Source organism: Eriocheir sinensis, chromosome 28, assembly GCF_024679095.1.
Source record: "Eriocheir sinensis breed Jianghai 21 chromosome 28, ASM2467909v1, whole genome shotgun sequence".
Lineage (NCBI taxonomy): Eukaryota > Metazoa > Arthropoda > Malacostraca > Decapoda > Varunidae > Eriocheir > Eriocheir sinensis.
This window is the reverse complement of record NC_066536.1, coordinates 13,752,797-13,771,920: the sequence shown is the minus strand read 5'-3', so window position 1 is coordinate 13,771,920 and position 19,124 is coordinate 13,752,797. Positions and strand designations below refer to the sequence as shown.

The 19,124-nt window shown below is 46.9% G+C and overlaps 1 protein-coding gene across 3 annotated transcripts in view; it reads left to right on the top strand.

The window, feature by feature from the left end:
* The window catches only part of LOC127004588 (NACHT domain- and WD repeat-containing protein 1-like), a 55,308-nt gene that overhangs the window by 14,697 nt on the left and 21,487 nt on the right, over positions 1-19,124 (top strand). For 2 of the 3 annotated variants that reach the window (XM_050872473.1, XM_050872472.1), the window contains exons 2-12: positions 747-764; positions 5,543-5,739; positions 13,220-13,426; positions 13,798-13,965; positions 14,345-14,571; positions 15,327-15,458; positions 16,333-16,503; positions 16,794-16,961; positions 17,669-17,796; positions 18,453-18,581; positions 18,912-19,017. In XM_050872473.1, the coding sequence (XP_050728430.1) occupies positions 747-764; positions 5,543-5,739; positions 13,220-13,426; positions 13,798-13,965; positions 14,345-14,571; positions 15,327-15,458; positions 16,333-16,503; positions 16,794-16,961; positions 17,669-17,796; positions 18,453-18,581; positions 18,912-19,017 (1,651 nt within the window). Of the gene's footprint in view, positions 1-746; positions 765-5,542; positions 5,740-8,467; positions 10,129-13,219; positions 13,427-13,797; positions 13,966-14,344; positions 14,572-15,326; positions 15,459-16,332; positions 16,504-16,793; positions 16,962-17,668; positions 17,797-18,452; positions 18,582-18,911; positions 19,018-19,124 lie in introns of those variants that run through there. The other variant, XM_050872474.1, reaches the window with a different exon arrangement.

Sequence of the window (19,124 nt, the reverse complement as noted above, 5' to 3'; positions counted from 1 at the left end):
CGAGTTACTAGGCTCCCCTCTCCCCCCTCCCCCCTTTCATATGCCTCTCCTTCAAACACACACACACACACACACACACCTACCCTTCCTCCTCCTCCTCCTCCTCTTCCTCCTCTTCCTCCTCCCGTCCGCGCCCCTCGGAAGGGTATCGACCAAAAGTGAGGGATATTGACGGCTGAGGAATGCCCGCAGTCATAACTTGTTGAAACCTAATGATTGGGGAATGAGGGAAGGGCGGGCCGGGGCGATGGAATGCTGGGGAGGAGGGGGGGAGGGGAGGGGAGAAGGGGGAGGGGGGTAAAGGGAAGGGGGGACGTAGGGGGAAGGAGGGGGTACTGGTTATTTGTCATCTATAGCGTTGTTATTTTTATTTTCTTTTATCGTCATCGTCATCGTTAAAAAAGGGTAATTATCGTTGCTCTTGTGCTTTTGGGAGATGTTTTAAAGCTGATTTCTCTTCTTTTTTTTTCTCTCCAGTTTGTATTATTAAGTTATTTGTCGTCCTTGCTCTCTTCTTATTCTTTCTCCTATATCTCTTTTTTACTCTTCTCTGTTCGCGATTGCTTTCCCTTGAGAATAGCCGATGATGAAACGTATAAAGGAATGCATTACGTGTGTGTGTGTGTGTGTGTGTGTGTGTGTGTGTGTGTGTGTGTGTGTGTGTGTGTGTGTGTGTGTGTGTGTGTGTTCTCTGATCATTCTGTATTTAATCAACTGACATTTTTTTCTCTTCTCTCTCCCTCCAGCTATGCCATGGACACGAAGTAAGTTGATCGCGTCTTCCGTTGTGTGTCTTGTGGGTGCTTTACGCCACATGTCACTAACAATACTATAAGGTAAGGTAAAGTTAGGGCAGACGCCATAGTTGTTCGTGGCCTCGGTGTTCATCTCCGTCTCACTGACCCATGAACCTGTATTGGGTAAGAAAAAATTGCTTCTAAGGAAATCAATTAGGTAATGATATAATTTCCATGCAATTAAGGAAGGATTTGTTTCTGTCACTTCTATTGCAACACTTAGAACTACAAAAAAAAATATAGTCCTTTTGCAGCAGCTACGGTTATTGTACACGTTATATAAGGAAAAACTGTTGACACACACACACACACACACACACACACACACACACACACACACACACAAACACACACACTTACGACTGAAAGAGCGCAGATACAACAATTCTAAGGTAACAAAAAGAAAAAAAAAAAAACGGAGACATGCTAGAATAGAGGATTGAAATATAGGAAGATGATGATGATGAAGAGGAGGATGAGAAGGAGGAAAAGGAGGAGGAGAAGGAGGAGGAAAAAGAGGGGGTAGGTAGGAGGAGGAGGAGGTAAAAAAAAAAAATAATAATTTAGACACAAAAATATCAAAAGATAAACATAAAGTAGAAGGAGAGAGAAAAAGAAAAAAAACATAGGATATCTAAGAATGAAAAAAAAAAAGCGTAGGAAGAAAGATTAGCGGACGAAGAAAATGGAAGGATCGGGAGCAAGCTGATAGAGGGAGAGAGGCTTGAAGCGGATACGTCGAGGAAGGAGAAAGTGGGAAGTGGAAGAGGAGGAGCAGGAGGAAGAAGAAGAGGAGGGGATAGCGATGATACAGAAAGAAGATGATAATAATAATGATAACAATAATAATTAGAAGACTGTGATAGTTGTGTTATGGTGGAGGAAGAGGGAAAAAAGGAGCAGGAGGAAGAGGAAGAAGAGAAGATAATGATGATACAGAAAGAAGATGATAATAATAATGATAACAATAATAATTAGAAGACTGTGATAGTTGTGTTATGGTGGAGGAAGAGGGAAAGAAGGAGCAGAAGGAAAAGGAAGAGTAGAAAATAGTGATGAAACAGGAAGAGGAAAATAGTGAAAGAAAATAGGGAAGAAGTGGAAAAGAAGAATCAGAAGGAAGAGAAAGAGGTGACGATTGGGATGATACAGAAAGAGAAAAACAGGAGAATAACAATAATGAGACTGATGATTGTGATGTAGAGGACGAAGAGGAAAAGAAGAATTAGGAGGAAGAGAAGGAGGTGAAGATAGGGATGATAGGTACAAAAAGAGGAAAACAGTAATACAAATAATGATAACAATAAGAAGAAGAGGGAGACTGTGATGGTTGTGATGTAAGGGAAGAAGAGGAAAAGAAGAATCAGAAGGAAGAGGAGGAGGTGAAGATAGGGATGATAGGTACAAAAAGAGGAAAACAGTAATAAAAATAATGATAAAAATAAGAAGAAGAGGGAGACTGTGATGGTTGTGATGTAAAGGAAGAAGAGGAAAAGAAGAATCAAGAGGAAGAGAAAGAGATGAAGATAGGGATGATAGGTACAGAAAGAGGAAAACAGTAATACAAATAATGATAACAATAAGAAGAAGAGGGAGACTGTGATGATTGTGATGTAAGGGAAGAAGAGGAAAAGAAGAATTAGGAGGAAGAGGAACAAGTGAAGATAGGGATGATAGGTAAAGAAAGAGGAAAACAGTAGGAAGAATATACAGGAAGAGAATGATAATAATAATGATAATAAAAGAATAATCAGAAGAAAATGTGATGGCTGTGTTGTGAGGAGGAAGAGGAAAAGGAGGAGCAGGAGAAAGAGGAAGAGTAGAAGATTGCGATGATACAGAAAGAGGAGGAGAAGAAGAATAAGAGGAAAAAGAGGAAGAGGAAGAAAAAGACTGTGGTGGCTGTGTTGTGAGGAGGAAGAGGAAAAGGAGGAGCAGGAGAAAGAGGAAGAGTAGAAGATTGCGATGATACAGAAAGAGGAGGAGAATATTACTAAGAGGAAAAAGAGGAAGATAAAGAAAAAGACTATGGTGGCTGTGATGTAATGGAGGAAGAGGAAACGGAGGAGCATGAGGAGGAAGAGGAAGAGGAGAAAATAGCAATAATAAGAGGAAGAAGAAGGAAAAAAAAGAAAAACAAGAAGAAAAAGAAAGACTGTAATGATTGTCGTACGAATGGCGGAAAAAACAAAACAGAAAGAGTAGACGAAGGCAGTGCAGAAGGAAATGAAGAAGGAGAAGGAAGAGGAGGAGGAGGAAGAGGAGGGGGAGGAGGAAGAGCAGGAGGAGGCAGGCACAGACGGATCAAGTGAGGCTGGTGAGGGATAACGAGGCAGGCGAGGCGGCGGAGACAGTCCTAATAAGGGAGACGATACTCTATCCAGCCCGCCATGGGAGCTGAGGGAGGCGGGGGGAGGAGGGGGGGAGGTAGGGGCAAGGAAGGGAGGAAGGAAGGGATGTGCAGGGGAGAGGAAGGAGGGTAAGGTATGGTTTAAAGGCAGAGAGGCACAGGAATGGAAGGGGGAGAGGAAGGAATGGAGGGAGGGATGTGCAGGGGAGGAGGAAGGTAGGGGTGTGTAGGGGAGGCATCAGTATCAGGAAGGTAAGTTATGGCATGTAGGAAGGAGAGGCAGAGAGAGGAAGGGTAGCAGGGCGGCAGAGGAAAGGGAGGAAAGGGGGGAGAGGGAGAGGGAGGAAGGGGGGGATGTGCAGGGGAGAGGGAGGGAGGGAGATGAAGGGAGGGATCTGCAGGGAAGAGAGAGGAAGGGATAGGGAGAAGCAGGAGGGATAGGAAGGCAAGGTAGGAAAGAGGGAGGGAGAGGAAGGGAGGGGTGTGTAGGGGAGAGCATCAATGAAAGGAAGATAAGGCTTACCATATAGATAGGGAAGGCAGGGATAGGAAGGAAGGAATGACGAGAGAGAGATAGCAGGGATAGGAAGGTAAGGTAGGGAAGAGGAAATAAGGAAAGTAGGAAAGCAGGGATAAAGGATAGGTAAGGGTAAGGGCTGGCAAGGGGACGGTAGGGGAGGCAAGGAAAGCATTATAAGAAGTTCGGGAAGGTAATGGGATGTTAGGAGAAGTTAGGAGGGGAAGAGAAGCTTAGGAAAAGTATTGGAGCGTAAGAAAAAATACGAGAGTTTGGAGACGAGTCGAGGGAAGGGAAAGTTACAGGTGTAGAACAGAGGTAAAAAGACGCACTGAAAGACAGGTAAATGTTAGGGAGGGGTGAGAGGAAGATTGTTAAAGTTAAGGGAAGACAAATTGAAGGAAGGTAAGATTAGCTGTACGTAGAATAGAGGTAAGATTAGGGAAGATTGAGGGGAAGCTAGGTAAGGTAAGGTTAAGGGAGAGTGAAGAATGTGAAGGGAGCTTAGGTGGAGTGAGAGACGGTGAAGGGAAATTGGTAAGGTAAGGAAAGGGTAGGGGAAGGAGAACAATGTAGAGGGAGAGGGTGAAGGGAGATTAGTAAGGTAAGGAAAGGGTAAGGGAAGGAGAACAATGTAGAGGGAGATGGTGAAGGGAGATTAGTAAGGTAAGGGAAGGGTAAGGGAAGGAGAACAATGTAGAGGGAGATGGTGAAGGGAGATTAGTAAGGTAAGGGAAGGGTAAGGGAAAGAGAACAATGTAGAGGGAGATGGTGAAGGGAGATTAGTAAGGTAAGGGAAGGGTAAGGGAAGGAGAACAATGTAGAGGGAGATGATGAAGGGAGATTAGTAAGGTAAGGGAAGGGTAAGGGAAGGAGAACAATGTAGAGGGAGATGATGAAGGGAGATTAGTAAGGTAAGGGAAGGGTAAGGGAAAGGGAGCAGTGTGAAGGGAGCCTAGGTGGAGTGAGAGACGGTAAAGGGAGATGCTGCAGGTTAAAGAAAGAGAAAGTGGAATGTGAAGATAAGTGGCGATTAAGGAGATAAGAGAAAAGAGGCGTGGGAGGTAAGGCAAGTGGAGGAAGAGGAGAAGGAGAAGGAAGCTTGTATGTAGGAGGAGGAGAAGGAGGAAGAGGAGAAGGAGGAGGATTGTATGTAGGAGGAGGAGAAGAAGGAAGAGGAGAAGGAGAAGGAAGCTTGTATGTAGGAGGAGGAGAAGGAGGAAGAGGAGAAGGAGAAGGAAGCTTGTATGTAGGAGGAGGAGAAGGAGGAAGAGAAGAAGGAGAAGGAAGCTTGTATGTAGGAGGAGGAGAAGAAGGAAGAGGAGAAGGAGAAGGAAGCTTGTATGTAGGAGGAGGAGAAGGAGGAAGAGGAGAAGGAGAAGGAAGCTTGTATGTAGGAGGAGGAGAAGGAGGAAGAGGAGAAGGAGGAGGATCGTATGTAGGAGGAGGAGAAGAAGGAAGAGGAGAAGGAGAAGGAAGCTTGTATGTAGGAGGAGGAGAAGGAGGAAGAGGAGAAGGAGAAGGAAGCTTGTATGTAGGAGGAGGAGAAGGAGGAAGAGGAGAAGGAGGAGGATCGTATGTAGGAGGAGGAGAAGAAGGAAGAGGAGAAGGAGAAGGAAGCTTGTATTTAGGAGGAGAAGGAGGAAGAGGAGAAGGAGGAGGCTTGTATGTAGATGGCGCACACCGACACCCACCCACACACACACCCACTCACCCACACCCATGCACACACCCACACCTATCCACACCCATCTACACCCATACCCATAACAACACACTCATCCACATTTCCACAGCACCCCCTTTCCTCTCTCCCTCACTCCCCTCCCATTTCCCCCCACCCACTCCCTCTAACACTGACCACTCTCCCCCCTCCAGGACCAGTTCGCAGCACCCGAGGGTCATCACGCCCGTCCCCGCCAGGGCCGTCAGCTCGTCCACGTCGGATCGGAGCTACGACACGGACAGCTGCGTCTCGGAGAAGGGCGGGGGGGCCAACCGACAGGGCGCCCGACCGCTGCTCTCTGTCAAGATAACGGACAACGACGGGTCTTCCTTGAGCGGGGAGGCGCATGGTGAGTCAATGTGTCGTGGAAGTACCTCTCAGTGTTATTCAAGATTGGGAGGGATAGGAAGGTAATGTGGAAAATAAGTTCTTAGGTGGAAAATAAGTTCTTAGGTGGAAAGTAAGTTCTTAGGTGGAAAATAATGTTCTAAGGTGGAAAATAAGGTAGAGGGGTGAGGGGAGAAAGGAAAAAAAGGATGAAAAATAAAAAATGATTAAATGCAGCAAAAAAAATTAGGGAAAAAAAAGGAAATATAGGAAAGAGGGAGGGAGAGAGGGAGGGATGTGCAGGGGAGAACCATCCATAAAAGTAAGGTAAGGCTTGCCACATAGATAGGGGAGGCAGGGATAGGAAGGGAGGATAGGGAATAGGGAGAGGCGTTTGTTGCCCTTCTCCCTTTATCGGTAAGGTAGGAAAGAGGGAGGGAGGGAGGGAGGGATGTGCAGGGGAAAACCATCCATAAAAGTAAGGTAAGGCTTGCCACATAGATAGGGGAGGCAGGGATAGGAGGGGAGGGAAGGATAGGGAGAGGCGTTTGTTCCCATTTTCCCTTTATCGGTAAGGTAGGAAGGAAGAGAAAGGAGAAGGAAAGGAAGAAAAAGAAAGGAAGCAATTATCTGACAAGACTTCTGCACGATGAACTTGACTAATCTCCTTAAAGACATGAATAAGAAACAGTAGAGATAGATAACTAACCACAAAGAAAGAAATGAAGAGAAAGGAGAAGGAAAGGAAAAAGAAAAAGCAAGCAAGCAATTATTTTCATTAACAAAAGATAATGACAAGTTGAGTGACCTTTCCGGCGGGCCTTTTGCAGCGTGTTCGAACGGCGGGTCAACGAGGGTTCGGCTTTAGGCGGTTTTAATGGCTCACACAATTTCAAGGCGTTTAGTACGTCTTTCTTCCCTCTACTTAGACATTCGTGTGAGACTCAGACTGACTATAGAACGAGGAGACGGACTTGCAATGAAAACCCTGTATATTGTGTTTCAGGGCCGCGTCTCAATCATTTCTTCAGCGCCTACACACACACATACACACCCACTTGATAAGGCTTTCTACTTAGACGTTCGTGTGAGACTCAGACTGACTTTAGAACGAGGAGACGGACTTGCAATGAAAACCCTGTATATTGTGTCTCAGGGCCGTGTTTCAATCATTTCTTCAGGGCTTACACACACACACAGACACACACACACACACACACACACACACACACACACACACACACACACACACACACACACATTTGATAAGGCTTTCGTAGAGGGTGTGTTAGTAAGATAAGTCTAATTTTTCCTGGTATCCTTTTTACTCCTCCTCTCTTTCCTCTTATTTTCTTCCTTGCTTATTCATCCCAACACGTTATTATTGTTGTCTTTATTTTCTTCATATTGTTTTGGTTTTCTCTTTTTCTTTTTATTTTCTTCTCTTTCTTCTCTTTTACTTCTTCTTCCTCCTCGATTCTTCATCCCAACACGTTATTATTGTCTTTATTTTCTTCATAGGCGTTTGTTTTCTTTCTTTTTTTCTTTCTATTGTCTTCTTTTCTTTCTTCTCTTTTTCTTCCTCCTCCTCCTCGTTTCTTCATCCCCTCTTTATTTACATTGTTTTCCTTCTCTCTTTTACTGCTTCTTTCTTTTCTTCTCGTTTTCTTTCTTTTCTTTCCTTTTCTTTATTGTTTTTACGTCTTATGTCTTCTTTCTTTTCTTCTCTTTTCATTCTCGCTTCTTCATCCCAACACCTTTTTTTCTTTCTTTTCATATTTTCTTCTTTCTTACGTTCTTCTTTCTTCTCTTCTCTTCTTCCTTGCTTCCCTATTCGCATGTGACGTCATTCCTCACCAATAATGCAGAGGCGTGGGGAGGAGCAGGAGGAGGAGGAGGAGGAGGAAGAGAGAGAATGGGGGCAGAGGGAGACAACACACTTGACATTTAAGCCCCCCAAAACCCTACCTTTCCTCCTCCTCCTCCTCCTCCTCCTCTCTCTCTTCCTCCACCGTGCCCTTCTCCCCCACTCCCCTCCATCCTCCTTCCCATTCTCTCTTTCTCTTTCTCTTTTCCTCCTCCTTTTTCTTCTTCTTCTCTCCATTCCTTGCCTTTCTCTCTTTCTCTCCTCTCTTTCTTTCTCTCGGTTCTCCAGTAACGAGTTCTCTCAATTCTCTCTCTCCCCTTTCTCTGTTCTTTCTCCCCTTCTTCGTTTTCTCTCCCTCTCTCTCTCCCCGTTCCTACTCCTCTTTCTCCCTTATCTCCACCTCCATTCTCCCTCTCGCTCCCCTTTCTCCCTCTCCCTCCATTCTTTCTCCCCTTCTCTGTTTTATCTCCCCCTCTCCGTTCTCTACCCCCTTTCCTTTCTCCCTCCCACTCCCCTCTCTCTCCCCCTCCCTGCTCTCCCCTTCTCCCCGATATCAACCAATCATGTTCTCTTATACAGTCAGGTTAAGCGCACCAATAATATCCAGCTCTTGCCATTATAAATATTTCAGTACGAGAGAGAAAGAAGAAGCGTGTGTGTATGTGTATGTATGTATGTACGTATTAACACACACACACACACACACACACACACACACACACACACACACACACACACACACACACTCAAACGGCAGGAATTTGGATGTGTTATGCTATTCTATACGGAGAAGGAGGGAAGAGAGAGGGAGAGGTGGAGAGAAAGGAGGAGGGAGAGTGAGGGAGAGAGGGAGACAGGTGTGCCAGTCGATGTTGGGAATGTGTAGTGGAAGTACCTCTCAGTGTTACTCCTCCTCCTCTTTCTCCTCCTCCTCCTCTTCTCCTCTTCTTCGTCCTACTTCTCCTCCTCGCCCTCCTCTTCTGTTTCATCTCACCTCGTCCTTTTCCACTTCTCTTCCCTCTCTCCCTCATGCTCCTCCTCTTCCTCCTCCTCTTTCGCTACACCCCCGGAGCCTCTAGTGTGCCAGCGGTCAGGCTCAATTGCGTATCATGTCGCCGAGGCCTCACAACAGACTAAATAAAACATGCACTCGCCTCCTCCTGCTCCTCCGCCTCCTGCGTTACGAGCCCGCGACGTAGCGCCAACATGTCACCCTCACCGCCACCTTCTTCGCCTTCCTCAGCTTCGTCAGTCGTTCTAGGTGGCATGAGAGGTTGCCATAGTAGATGAAGACTCGTGTGTGGCGGGTGAAGGACAGACCGAGCGTGGCGTGTGTGTGTAAAAGAGAAAACTATTGTAAGAGAGTGACGTCACCACCTTCTTCTCCGTCCTCAGCTTCGTCAGTCGTTCCAGGCGGTCTGAGAGGTTACTAAAGTTAATGGGGAGTAGTGTGTGTCGGACGAAGGATAGACAAAGCGTGGCGTGTGTGTGTAGAAGCGAATCCTTGAAGTGTAAGGCAACAGCGTCACGTAAAACGGAGAAAGATAATCCTGAAAACAACATGTGAATGAGATAAAAACAAACGAATGTGGCGTCTGTGGTTTGTAGTAGCGAATACTTTTGAGGGGTAAGAAAACAGCGCCATATTAAGCTGAGAGAGACGATCCTGAAACCAATATGTGACTAAGATATAAACAAATGTATAGTGTATATGTAGGTAAAAGGTTTAAGTGAGGAGTGTCCAGCGCTAAAGAACCGTTGAGAAAGCCCGGAGTGTGATGTGTGTCAGTTTATCGAAGTGTGCAGCGTCCCAGTGGCGAGCGATTGGAAGTGTGGCGCATCGGGAGCATGTGAAGAGCAGGCAGGGAGTGGCGCCCCCTCCCTCCCTCCCTCCCTAACCTCCTTCCCTAGCCTACCTAAGCGTCTGAATTTTCACCGTCCGATTGGGAGTTGATAAGTTGTCAGTCACCAAACAAGATTAGGCGCAGCAACAGCAAAAGAGACGCTTGAATTTACATCGTTCGTTAGGCGTTGAAAAGCAGCAGAGTCACCAAACAAAATTAACCACAGGAACAAGAGAACAGTCGCCTGAATTTTCTCCTCCCACGGTCAGTCGAACAAGGAGATTAACCACAGAAGCAGCAAAAGAGGCGCTTGAATTTACAACGTTAGTTAGGCGTTGAAAAGCAGCAGACAGCAACCAACAAGATTAACCACAGCAACAAGAGAACAGTCGCCTGAATTTTCCCCGCCCACGGTCAGTCGAACAAGGAGATTAAGCACAGAAGCAGCTAAAGAGGCGCTTGAGTCTTCACCGTCGTCCGTCCGTAGTCAAAGAGGAGGACGTCTGGAGTGGATTACCGTTGCAGGAGAACCTCAGCGTCGCCTCAGCCATCACCTCCGCCATGCCGTCCCTCGATGACCTGGACCTACACCGCTTCCTCAGCCTGGTGCGGGGGGAGCGTCGCCGTCGGGGCCGCCACTCCGTCTGCCTCGCGCTGCAGGGCCCCTCACGCCTCCTGGTGGGGATGGCGAGGTCACTAGGTGGGTCGGAAGGGTCGTAATGAGGGTGTTTCAGGTCCAGTGCCTTTGTCCCTCCCCCTCCCTCCTTCCTCCCTCTCTTCCTTCTCCTCTTTCGCCCCCTCCCTCTCCTTCTCCTGTCTCATCCTCTCCGTCAGGTCGTCGTCATCTTTGCGTCGTCGTCGTTGTTGTCGTTCTCAGGAAATGTCTAGGTGTGTCGTTAGGGTCGTTTCTTTAGCTTCAGTGCCTTTGTTCCTCCTTCCTCCCTTTTTCCTCTTCTGTCGCTTCCCCTTCCCTCAGGTCGTCGTCGTTGTTGTCGTTCTCAGGGAATGTCTAGGCGGGTCGTTAGGGTCGTTTCTCTAGCTTCAGTGCCATTGTTCCTCCTTCCTCCCTTTTTCCTCTTCTGTCTCTCTCCCTTCCCTCAGGTCGTCGTCTTGTTTAGGTCGTCGTCGTTGTTGTCGTTCTCAGGAAATGTCAAGGTGGGTCGCTAGACTTTTCGCTTTCAGTTCAGTGGCTTTGTTTCCATCCCACTCACCCCCCCCCCCCCCCCGTCAGGTCGTCCTCTTGTTTGCGTCGTCGCCGTTGTTGTTGTCGTTCCCAGGAAGTGTCTAATATTAGGGTCGTTAGGCTTGTCATACTCATTTTTACCTTTTATCTCTCTCTCTTTTTTTTTCTTTTTAGTTCGCAGGTCGATGCGTTATTTCTGCAACCCGTGGAAGGTATTTTAAGGGTCAGTAGCGGCGCCGCACGTAAATACATTGCTTCACGTGTCTATTTTTGCCCCCACTCCCCGCCTCCCCGCCCCGCCCCGTCATAACATATTTACCTGGCCCCCTTCACAGCCCCCACCGCCGCCGCCGCCGCTGTGTACGTCCACTGAGGAAAATTTTCATTAAATATCGGTCTGGCAGGTGTAGGAGCCGCCGCCCTTGCCTGAGCACCGCCGCCCGGGCAACTCACCCCCTCGGCTCCCACCCGCGACTTTATTGCTCGTCCTTGTGCCTCGGGGTTGGGTGAAGGGGGGCTGGGGGCACTGGGGGAGGGGGGTATACTGGAAGAAAGGTTACCATGTGCCTGTTGTCTTTGTCTTCTGTTGCGGCTCCTCGGGAAGAATTGTGTATAGGTGGAGAACAAGGAGCTGTTGGCAAGGAAGAAGGGAGGTTGTGGAGCGTTGGATAGATCGTGTAGGACGCGTAGAATGTGTAAGGTAGAATTTCTCGGCTTGTGTGGAGGTGGAGAAGAAGGAACTGTTGGCAGGGAAAAAGGGAGGGTGTGGAGCGTTGGATAGATCGTGTATGACGTGTAGAATGGGTTAGGTAGAATTTCTCGACTTGTGTTGAGGTGGGGAACAAAGAACTGTTGGCAGGGAAGGAGGGAGTGTGAGAGGCGTTAGGTAGATCGTATAGGGCGTGTAAAATGTGTTAGGTAGAATTTCTCGGCTTGTGTGGAAAGGAATAGTTGGGAAGAGGTAGATGGGAGTGTGTTTGGACCAGTTCACAAAGACGTAGAGGATAGGAATGAGGCTGTAATATAATAGATGGGAGGAAAGTGGTGCAGGGCAGGGAAGAAGGGAGTATGTGAAGCGTTACGTAGATCGTGTGGGACGTGTAGATTGTGTTATGTAGAATTTCTCAGCTTGTGGTTGAGGAGAGAAAGAGGAACGGACGGTTGACAGGGAAAGAGAGAGATTGTGGAGCGTTGGGTAGGCTAGTTCGCGTAAGATATGCAGAATGTGTTAGGTAGAATTTCTCAACTTGTGTGTGGGTGAAGAACAAGGAACTAACATAATGGTTGACAAGGAAAAAGAGAGATTGTGAAGCGTTGGGTAGTTTGCGTAAGATGTGCAGAATGTTAGGCAAAATTTCTCAGCTTGTGTGTGTGTGGAGAACAAGGAACTAATATAATGGTTGGCAGGAAAGAAGGGAATGTATAGAGTGTTAGGTAGATCGCGTAGGATGTGAAAAATGTGTTAGATAGAATTTTTCAGCTTGTGTGTGGGTGGAGAACGAGGAACTAATATAATGGTTGACAGGGAAGGTGAGGGTGTGTGTAGCGTTAGATAGATCGTGTAGGATGTGAAAGATGTCTTAGGTAGAATTTCTCAGCTTGTGTGTGGGTGGAGAAGAAGGAACGGTTGGCAGGGATGGCGAGAGAGTGTGTGGGATGTTGAGTAGGTTGCGTGGGAGGTGGAAGATGTCTTAGAGAGCAAAACAAAGGGAAAACAAAGGAAAGTGCAAATCGAAACCAAGGGAAACAAAGGAAAACAAAAGGAAACAACGGGGAACAAAGGGAAACAAAGGAAAAACAAAGAAAAACAAAGGGAAACAGAGGAAACAAAGGGAGAAAACAAAGGCAAACAAAGGAAACAAAGAAAACAAAGGGAAACAAAGGGAACAAAGGGGGAAAACAAAGGGAAACTAGGGAAACAAAGGGAAACAAAGGAAAACAAAAGAAACAAAGAAAAACAAAGGCAAAACAAAGGGAAGTACAAAGCGAAACCAAGGGAAACAAAGGGAAACAAAGCGAAAACAAAGAAAACAAAGGGAAAGAAGGGAAACAAAGGGAAACAAAGGGAAAACAAAGAAAACAAAGGGAAACAAGGAAAACAAAGGGAAACAAAGGGAAAACAAAGAAAAACAAAGGGAAACAAAGGTAACAAAGGGGGAAAGCAGAGGAAAGCAAAGGCAAACAAAGGCAAACAAAGGAAAAACAAAGGGAAACAAAGGGAACAACGGGAACAAAGGGAAAAACAAAGAAAACAAAGGGAAACAAAGGGAAACACAAAGAAAAACAAAGGAAACAAAGGGAAACACAAAGAAAAACAAAGGAAACAAACGAAAAAGAAGGGAAACAAAGGCAAACAAAAGAGGAAAAAAAAGCTTATCTCAAACTTCATGCATATATTATAAAGGTATTAATTCTTCTACTTCCACACTAGTAATAAATGTTAACAATACAACTAACAAGAAGAATGTTTAGCAAATATAAACACTAAGGAAACAACGTGAACTAACTGTACTTTCTCTCTCTCCCCCCACCCCCCCAATCCGTGTGTGTGTGTGTGTGTGTGTGTGTGTGTGTGTGTGTGTGTGTGTGTGTGTGTGTGTGTGTGCAGGCATGACCCAGGGTGAAGCTCCGGGCCCGACTGACGTGAAGGAATCGCCCCGGAAGACCCGCGGCGTCATCCCTCACCTGAGTCACCTGCCGGACCTCAACAAGCTCTCCGACGTGATCCGCAACCTGGTGATGGGCAACGTCGTGTATGTCAAGCCCATCCTCAAGCCCAGGAAGATCTGCATTTACACGTGCGCCGACCTGAAGGGTAAGTGTGCTCTCTGTTTTTTTTTTTTTCCTCTCCTCTCCTCTCCGCTCCTCTTCTCTATTCCTCCCTTCTCTTCTCTTCTCTGTTCCTCTTTTCTCTTCTCTTCTCTTGTCTTCTCTCTTCTTTTCTCTTCTTTTCTCTTCTTTTCTTCTCTTCTCTTCTCTTATCTTTTCTACTATCTTTTCTTCTTTTCTCTCCTCTCCTCGCCTCTTCTCATCCCTTCCCTTCCCTTCCGTCTCCTTTACTTCCCTTCCCTTCCCTTCCCTTCCCTTCCCTTCCTTTCCCTTCTCTTCCCTTCCCTACCCTTCCCTTTCCTTCCCTTCCCTTCCCTTCCCTTCTATCCAATACTTACCTTCCCTACTCCCCGCCAGACACCATCATGGAGCGATCCGCCCTGATGGAGTACGTGTATCCGAAGCTGCGCCTGTACTGCATGGAGAAGGGCTACGAGCTGAACACGGTGGACCTGCATTGGGGCATCCCGGACGAGCATCTCAACGACCACTCCCTCAAGGAACTGTGCCTGGGCCAGCTCACCAGTACGTAGGGAAGAGGAGGGAGGCTGGGACGTTAGGGATAGACGGGAAGCAAAGGGGGAAGAGGAAGGAGGGTTCGATGTTAGTAATAGGTGGGAGAAAAAAGGATGGAGGGAAGGGTGATAAACTGTGTCTGGGCTAGCTCATAAGGACGTAGGAAAGAGGAAGGCGGATGGGATGTTAGGGATAGATTGGAAGAAAGGGTGAAATTAAGAGAGAGAGAGAGAGAGAGAAGAATATCTGTCCAAAAACTCCTCACACCTAAACTCCTTCCACATCTCTCCTCCTACCCTTCCACATCATCTTTCCTCTCTTCTCCTTCCTCCACATCTCCCCTCCTGCCCCTTCTTACCTCCTTGCTTCTCCTTCCCCCAACACACAGCCCAGGCACGCGACTCCCACATCGTGACCGTCGTGTTCCTCAACGAGACCTTCGGCAATGCTCTTCTGCCCCGGGTGATCGAGGGCCCGGACTTCGACCAGGGGATCTCCAGCCTCGAAGTCGACACGGACCGCGAGCTCTTCTGGAAATGGTACCACTGGGATGAGAACGCCCAGCCGCCCTGCTACAAGCTTCAGCCCATCAGCACCTACATCCCGAACATCAAGGTGAGGGAGGAGGTAGAGAGGTAGATAGATAGATAGTTAGAGATAAGTAAGTAGATACGTAGATATACAGAGATAAGAGAAACAGTTAATTTTATCTACACCTACATCCCAAACATCAAGGTGAGGGAGGAGATAGAGAGATGGATAGATAGATAGTTGGAGATAGTAAGTAGATACGTGGATAGACAGAGATAAGAGAAACTGTTAATTTTATCTACACCTACATCCCAAACATCAAGGTGAGGGAGGAGATAGAGAGATGGATAGATAGATAGTTGGAGATAAGTAAGTAGATACGTGGATAGACAGAGATAAGAGAAACAGTTAATTTTATCTGCACCTACATCCCAAATATCAAGGTGAGGGAGAGAGGAGATAGAGAGATAGAGAGATGGATAGATAGCTGGATAGATAGATAGATAGAGAAATAGATACGTTAACTATATAGAAAGAGAGAGAGGTAAATAGATAGACAGGTAGACAGAAAAAGAACATACAGACCGATAAAGATTCACACAAAACAAGAAATAAAACAGACTAAGAAAAACAACATAAAGAAACGCATAGACAGAAAAGAAGACAGAGAGACACACATTCCCACAAATAAAATAATAAAAAAACGACAAAAAACAGACAAAACGACATAAACAAATACAGACACTAAATTGTTGACTAATACAGAAGAGTGAGAACCTAACATGCGCCTCGTCCCATCACTCACCTTACCTCCTCCCCTTCTTCGCCGCCTTCTGCAGGAGAGTAGCAGCGCCCAGCACCAGGAGGCCGTGTCAGACTGGAGCGCCGAGGTGAAGAAGATGATGACGCTGATGAGGACGGTGTTCAACCAGGAGCAGAAGGAGAAGTACCTGAGCACCGTCATGGAACAGGTAAGAGAGAGTAATTAGAGATAGGAGGAGAGGAAGAGGGAGGTAAGAGGATGGGATTGGAGGACTAGAGAGATACAGAAGTTAGGGAGAATAAAAAAAAAGATAAAGGAAGAGGTAAAGTAAGAAGGAACAGGATCTCTTCTCCCTCCCTGTCAGCATCCTAAGCAACCCTCCTCCTTCCCAGCATCTTCAGCATCCATTTCCTTTTTCTCATCTTTTATTTTCTTCTAAGGGAGGAAGGAGAGATGAAGAAAGACAGGAGGAAAGATGTGTAGGGAGGAGAAGAGAGGCAAGGTGATGAGGAGGGGTAAGAGATGAGATGTGGAGAAAGGAAGAGTTTAAGTTCGCAAATCAGGGAGTATAAGGGAGAGGAAGAGGTACGTTAAGAGGGAAGAGATAGGAAGACCAGAAAGATATACAAGGCAGGGAGAATAAAAGGGAGAGAGGATGAGAAGAAGAGGGAGGTAAGACAAGAAGGAAGGGAGCGAATAAGGTGGAAGGCGGAGGTTTCGACAGTGAGGTTAAAAAAGGAGACGTAGAAGGATAAATGAAGCAGAAATAGAGAGGACGAGGTGGACGAGAATGGAAGACTTGATGGTAGTTGAAATAATAAGAATACCACACCCTTACTCCCTCACCAACTTCCCCTTTTAAACCACTCAAACTATCTTTTTATTTTACTTACAGCAGCAAACTTTTATCGGGCTTTATGTTTTGCCTCTGAGTTGCTTCCGTTACTGTAAAAGAAAGCATCATTGTACAGTTATCGACGCCCCCCATCCCCAATTGTAATACCCACCAAAGTCACTAATATACCAGCTAAACAACATGATGCACACTGACCACCTACTCTTCTCTATTGGCCCACCCTCAGGAGATCAAGCAGAGCGTCTTCATGAACCAGGAGAGCGCCAAACACTGCCTCTGGATCTGCCGCAAGTTCACGCATTTCCCCTCGCACAACATCCCGGCGCAGGGCAAGGTGTACGTGGCCGTGGAACCCGAGAGCAAGAAGCGACTCGACATCCTGCAGAGTGAACTGAAGGTGCGGGAGAGTGCTGAGATAGATAGATAGATAGATACAAAGTTAGAGAGAGAGAGAAGGAGAGCAAGAGTGTATGAGCTAGATAGAGAGAGACAGAGAAATACGAGAGATAGATAGTGTGTGTGTGTAACCCCCTCACACACTACCCCCCACACACACAGCATAATTCCCCCCCCACACAGCACAATTCCCCCCAACACCCAACCCCCACACACAACCCCTACACACAACCCCCACACACAACCTCACCCCCCACCACCACTCACCACCACTCGCACAACCCTTCACAGGAGCGTTTGGACGAGATTCGGATGCTCAAGTTCCGCGTGAAGTGGCATAACTCCGGCATGAACCCCGAGGTGCCAGAACACGCCCAGTTCGTCGAGGACCTGTGCGCGCAGATCTCCCCGCTGCTCATTTCTATCATCGACGGCATCATTGAAGAGGACGAGACGAAGGTGAGATCTCGGACGTACACACAGCAAGGAGGGAGGATGAACATGGTAGATGGGAGGTAGAAATGAAATGCGAAGGGAAGGTGGGGGAGAGTAGGGAGGAGAGAAAGATAAGTAGGATAGTTGAGAGGAATGAGAAGGGGGAGAAGGGGGAAGGTCATGGTAGAAGAGAGATAGAAATACGGAGAGGAAGATGGGAAGAAAAAAGAGAGAAAGATAAGTGGGATAGTTGAGAGGAATGAGAAGTGGGAGAAGGAGGAAAGACATGGTAGAAGAGAGACAGAAATACGGAGAGGAAGATGGGGATAAGGAAGAGAGAAAGATAAGTAAGATATGTGAGAGGAAAGAGGAGAAGTACGAGGATATAAGGTAAATGAAGGTATTGAAAGAAGGAAAAGGAATAGGAAGAGAAGGAAATGGAGTTTATAGGAAGACGATGAAGACGAAGAGGAGGAGTCAGGGGAGAAGCAAGAGAAAAAGGAAAAAGTGGAGGAGGAGGGGGAAAAATATAAACAAAATTCATGAGATACCTTAGTAAGAGAGCAAAAAATGTCTTCAGGTTCCAAGCATCAAAACTCCAAACCCCATGAAATACTTCCTTGTGAGTATATACATAATTTTGCTCTTCCCCCTCCACCCTCTTCCCTCCCTCTCTCTCTCCCCCATCCCCCCCTCCCTTACTCACACACCTGTCCTTTCCACACCTGCAGGAGGAGCTGAAGACGTACCTGGGCATCGAGAAACGCCTCTTCCATGAGCTGATGCAACAGTCGCTCATGTGTCAGTTCAGATACAAGAACTTCCAGGGCAGACAGGAGCTGCTCGCCAAGATTAGAAGGTGAGGGGGGCGTGACTTGCTTTCTTTCTATCTGTCTTTCTTTCTTTCTTCTTTTCTTTTTTCTCTTTTCTTTAATTTTTCTTTGTGTCTATTTTCTTTCTTTCTGTCTGTCTTTTTTCTTTCTTTCTTCTTTCCTTCTTTCTTTTTTTCTTTCATTTTCCTTTCTTTCTGTCTTTTCTTTCTTTTTTTCTTTCTTACTATCTTTTTTCTATCTTTCTCCTTTCCTTCTTTCTTTTTTCTTTCATTTTTCTTCCTGTCTGTCTTTTTTCTTTCTTCTTTCTTTTTTCTTTCTTTCTCCTTTTCTTCTTCCTTTTTTTCTTTCATTTTTCTTTCTGTCTTTTTTTCTTTCTTTTTTCTTTCTGTCTCGTCCTGCTACTATTTTTTTTGCCACTGTCTTGTTCTATGCATCTTCTCTTTAGCAGCCAACATACGTATACATAGATCAAGAACCCCTTTAATAGCTCAAAATAAAGCAATATCCCCTTCAAAGATCACTAATTACTACCTTAATATTCGTTGTTGTGGTCAGTCTCTCTCCTCTTTACTAGTCAACACACAGAAACAGATAAAAAAGACCCCAAATGACTCAAAGTAAAGCAGTATCCCCTTCAAGGCTCCTCTTTACCCTGGTCGTTGTTGTCGTTCCCCCAAAACAGGTACTTGAACAACGACTCGTGCGTGCCGCTCATCATGCACGGCGAGGTGGGCTGCGGCAAGTCGTCCCTCATCGCGAAGGCCATGGAGAGGTGCTGCGAGTGGCTGGTGGACGTGCCGCTGGTCGTCAGGTGAGGGGGCGGGGCGGGGTGGTGGTGGTGGTGTGGTTGGTCCTCCTTGGGGTGTTGCTTGGGGTGGTATAGTGGTGGTGGTGGGGCTGTTGTTGTTAGTAGTGTGGTGGTGGCTTTGTGTGGTGTGGGCACTGTGGTGTGGTTTTGTGTGGTGTGGTGTGGTGTGGTATGGTGTGGCATGGCGTGGTTTGGCGTAGTGTGATGTGGCGAGGTGTGGTGTGACGTCATGTGGTATGGCGTAGTGTGATGTGGCGTGGTGTAGTGTGGCGTAGTGTGGCGTGGCGTGGTGTGGCGTGGCTTGTCAAGATCTCCCTCCTCTTGATCCCGCAGGTTCGTCGGCCTCACCCCCGGGTCGTCCACCACGGAGCAGGTGCTGAGGTCCATCGCCGAGCAGTGCTGTGCCCTCTTCGGCGAGCACCACGCGGAGGCTGCCAAGGTGACTACATACACTCGGTCACGCAGGGGACAGACTCATTGCCTTCTTCCGTCTATTCTCTGTCCCCTGTCCCATCTCTGTCTGTCTTAGTGAGAACCGCGTGTTGT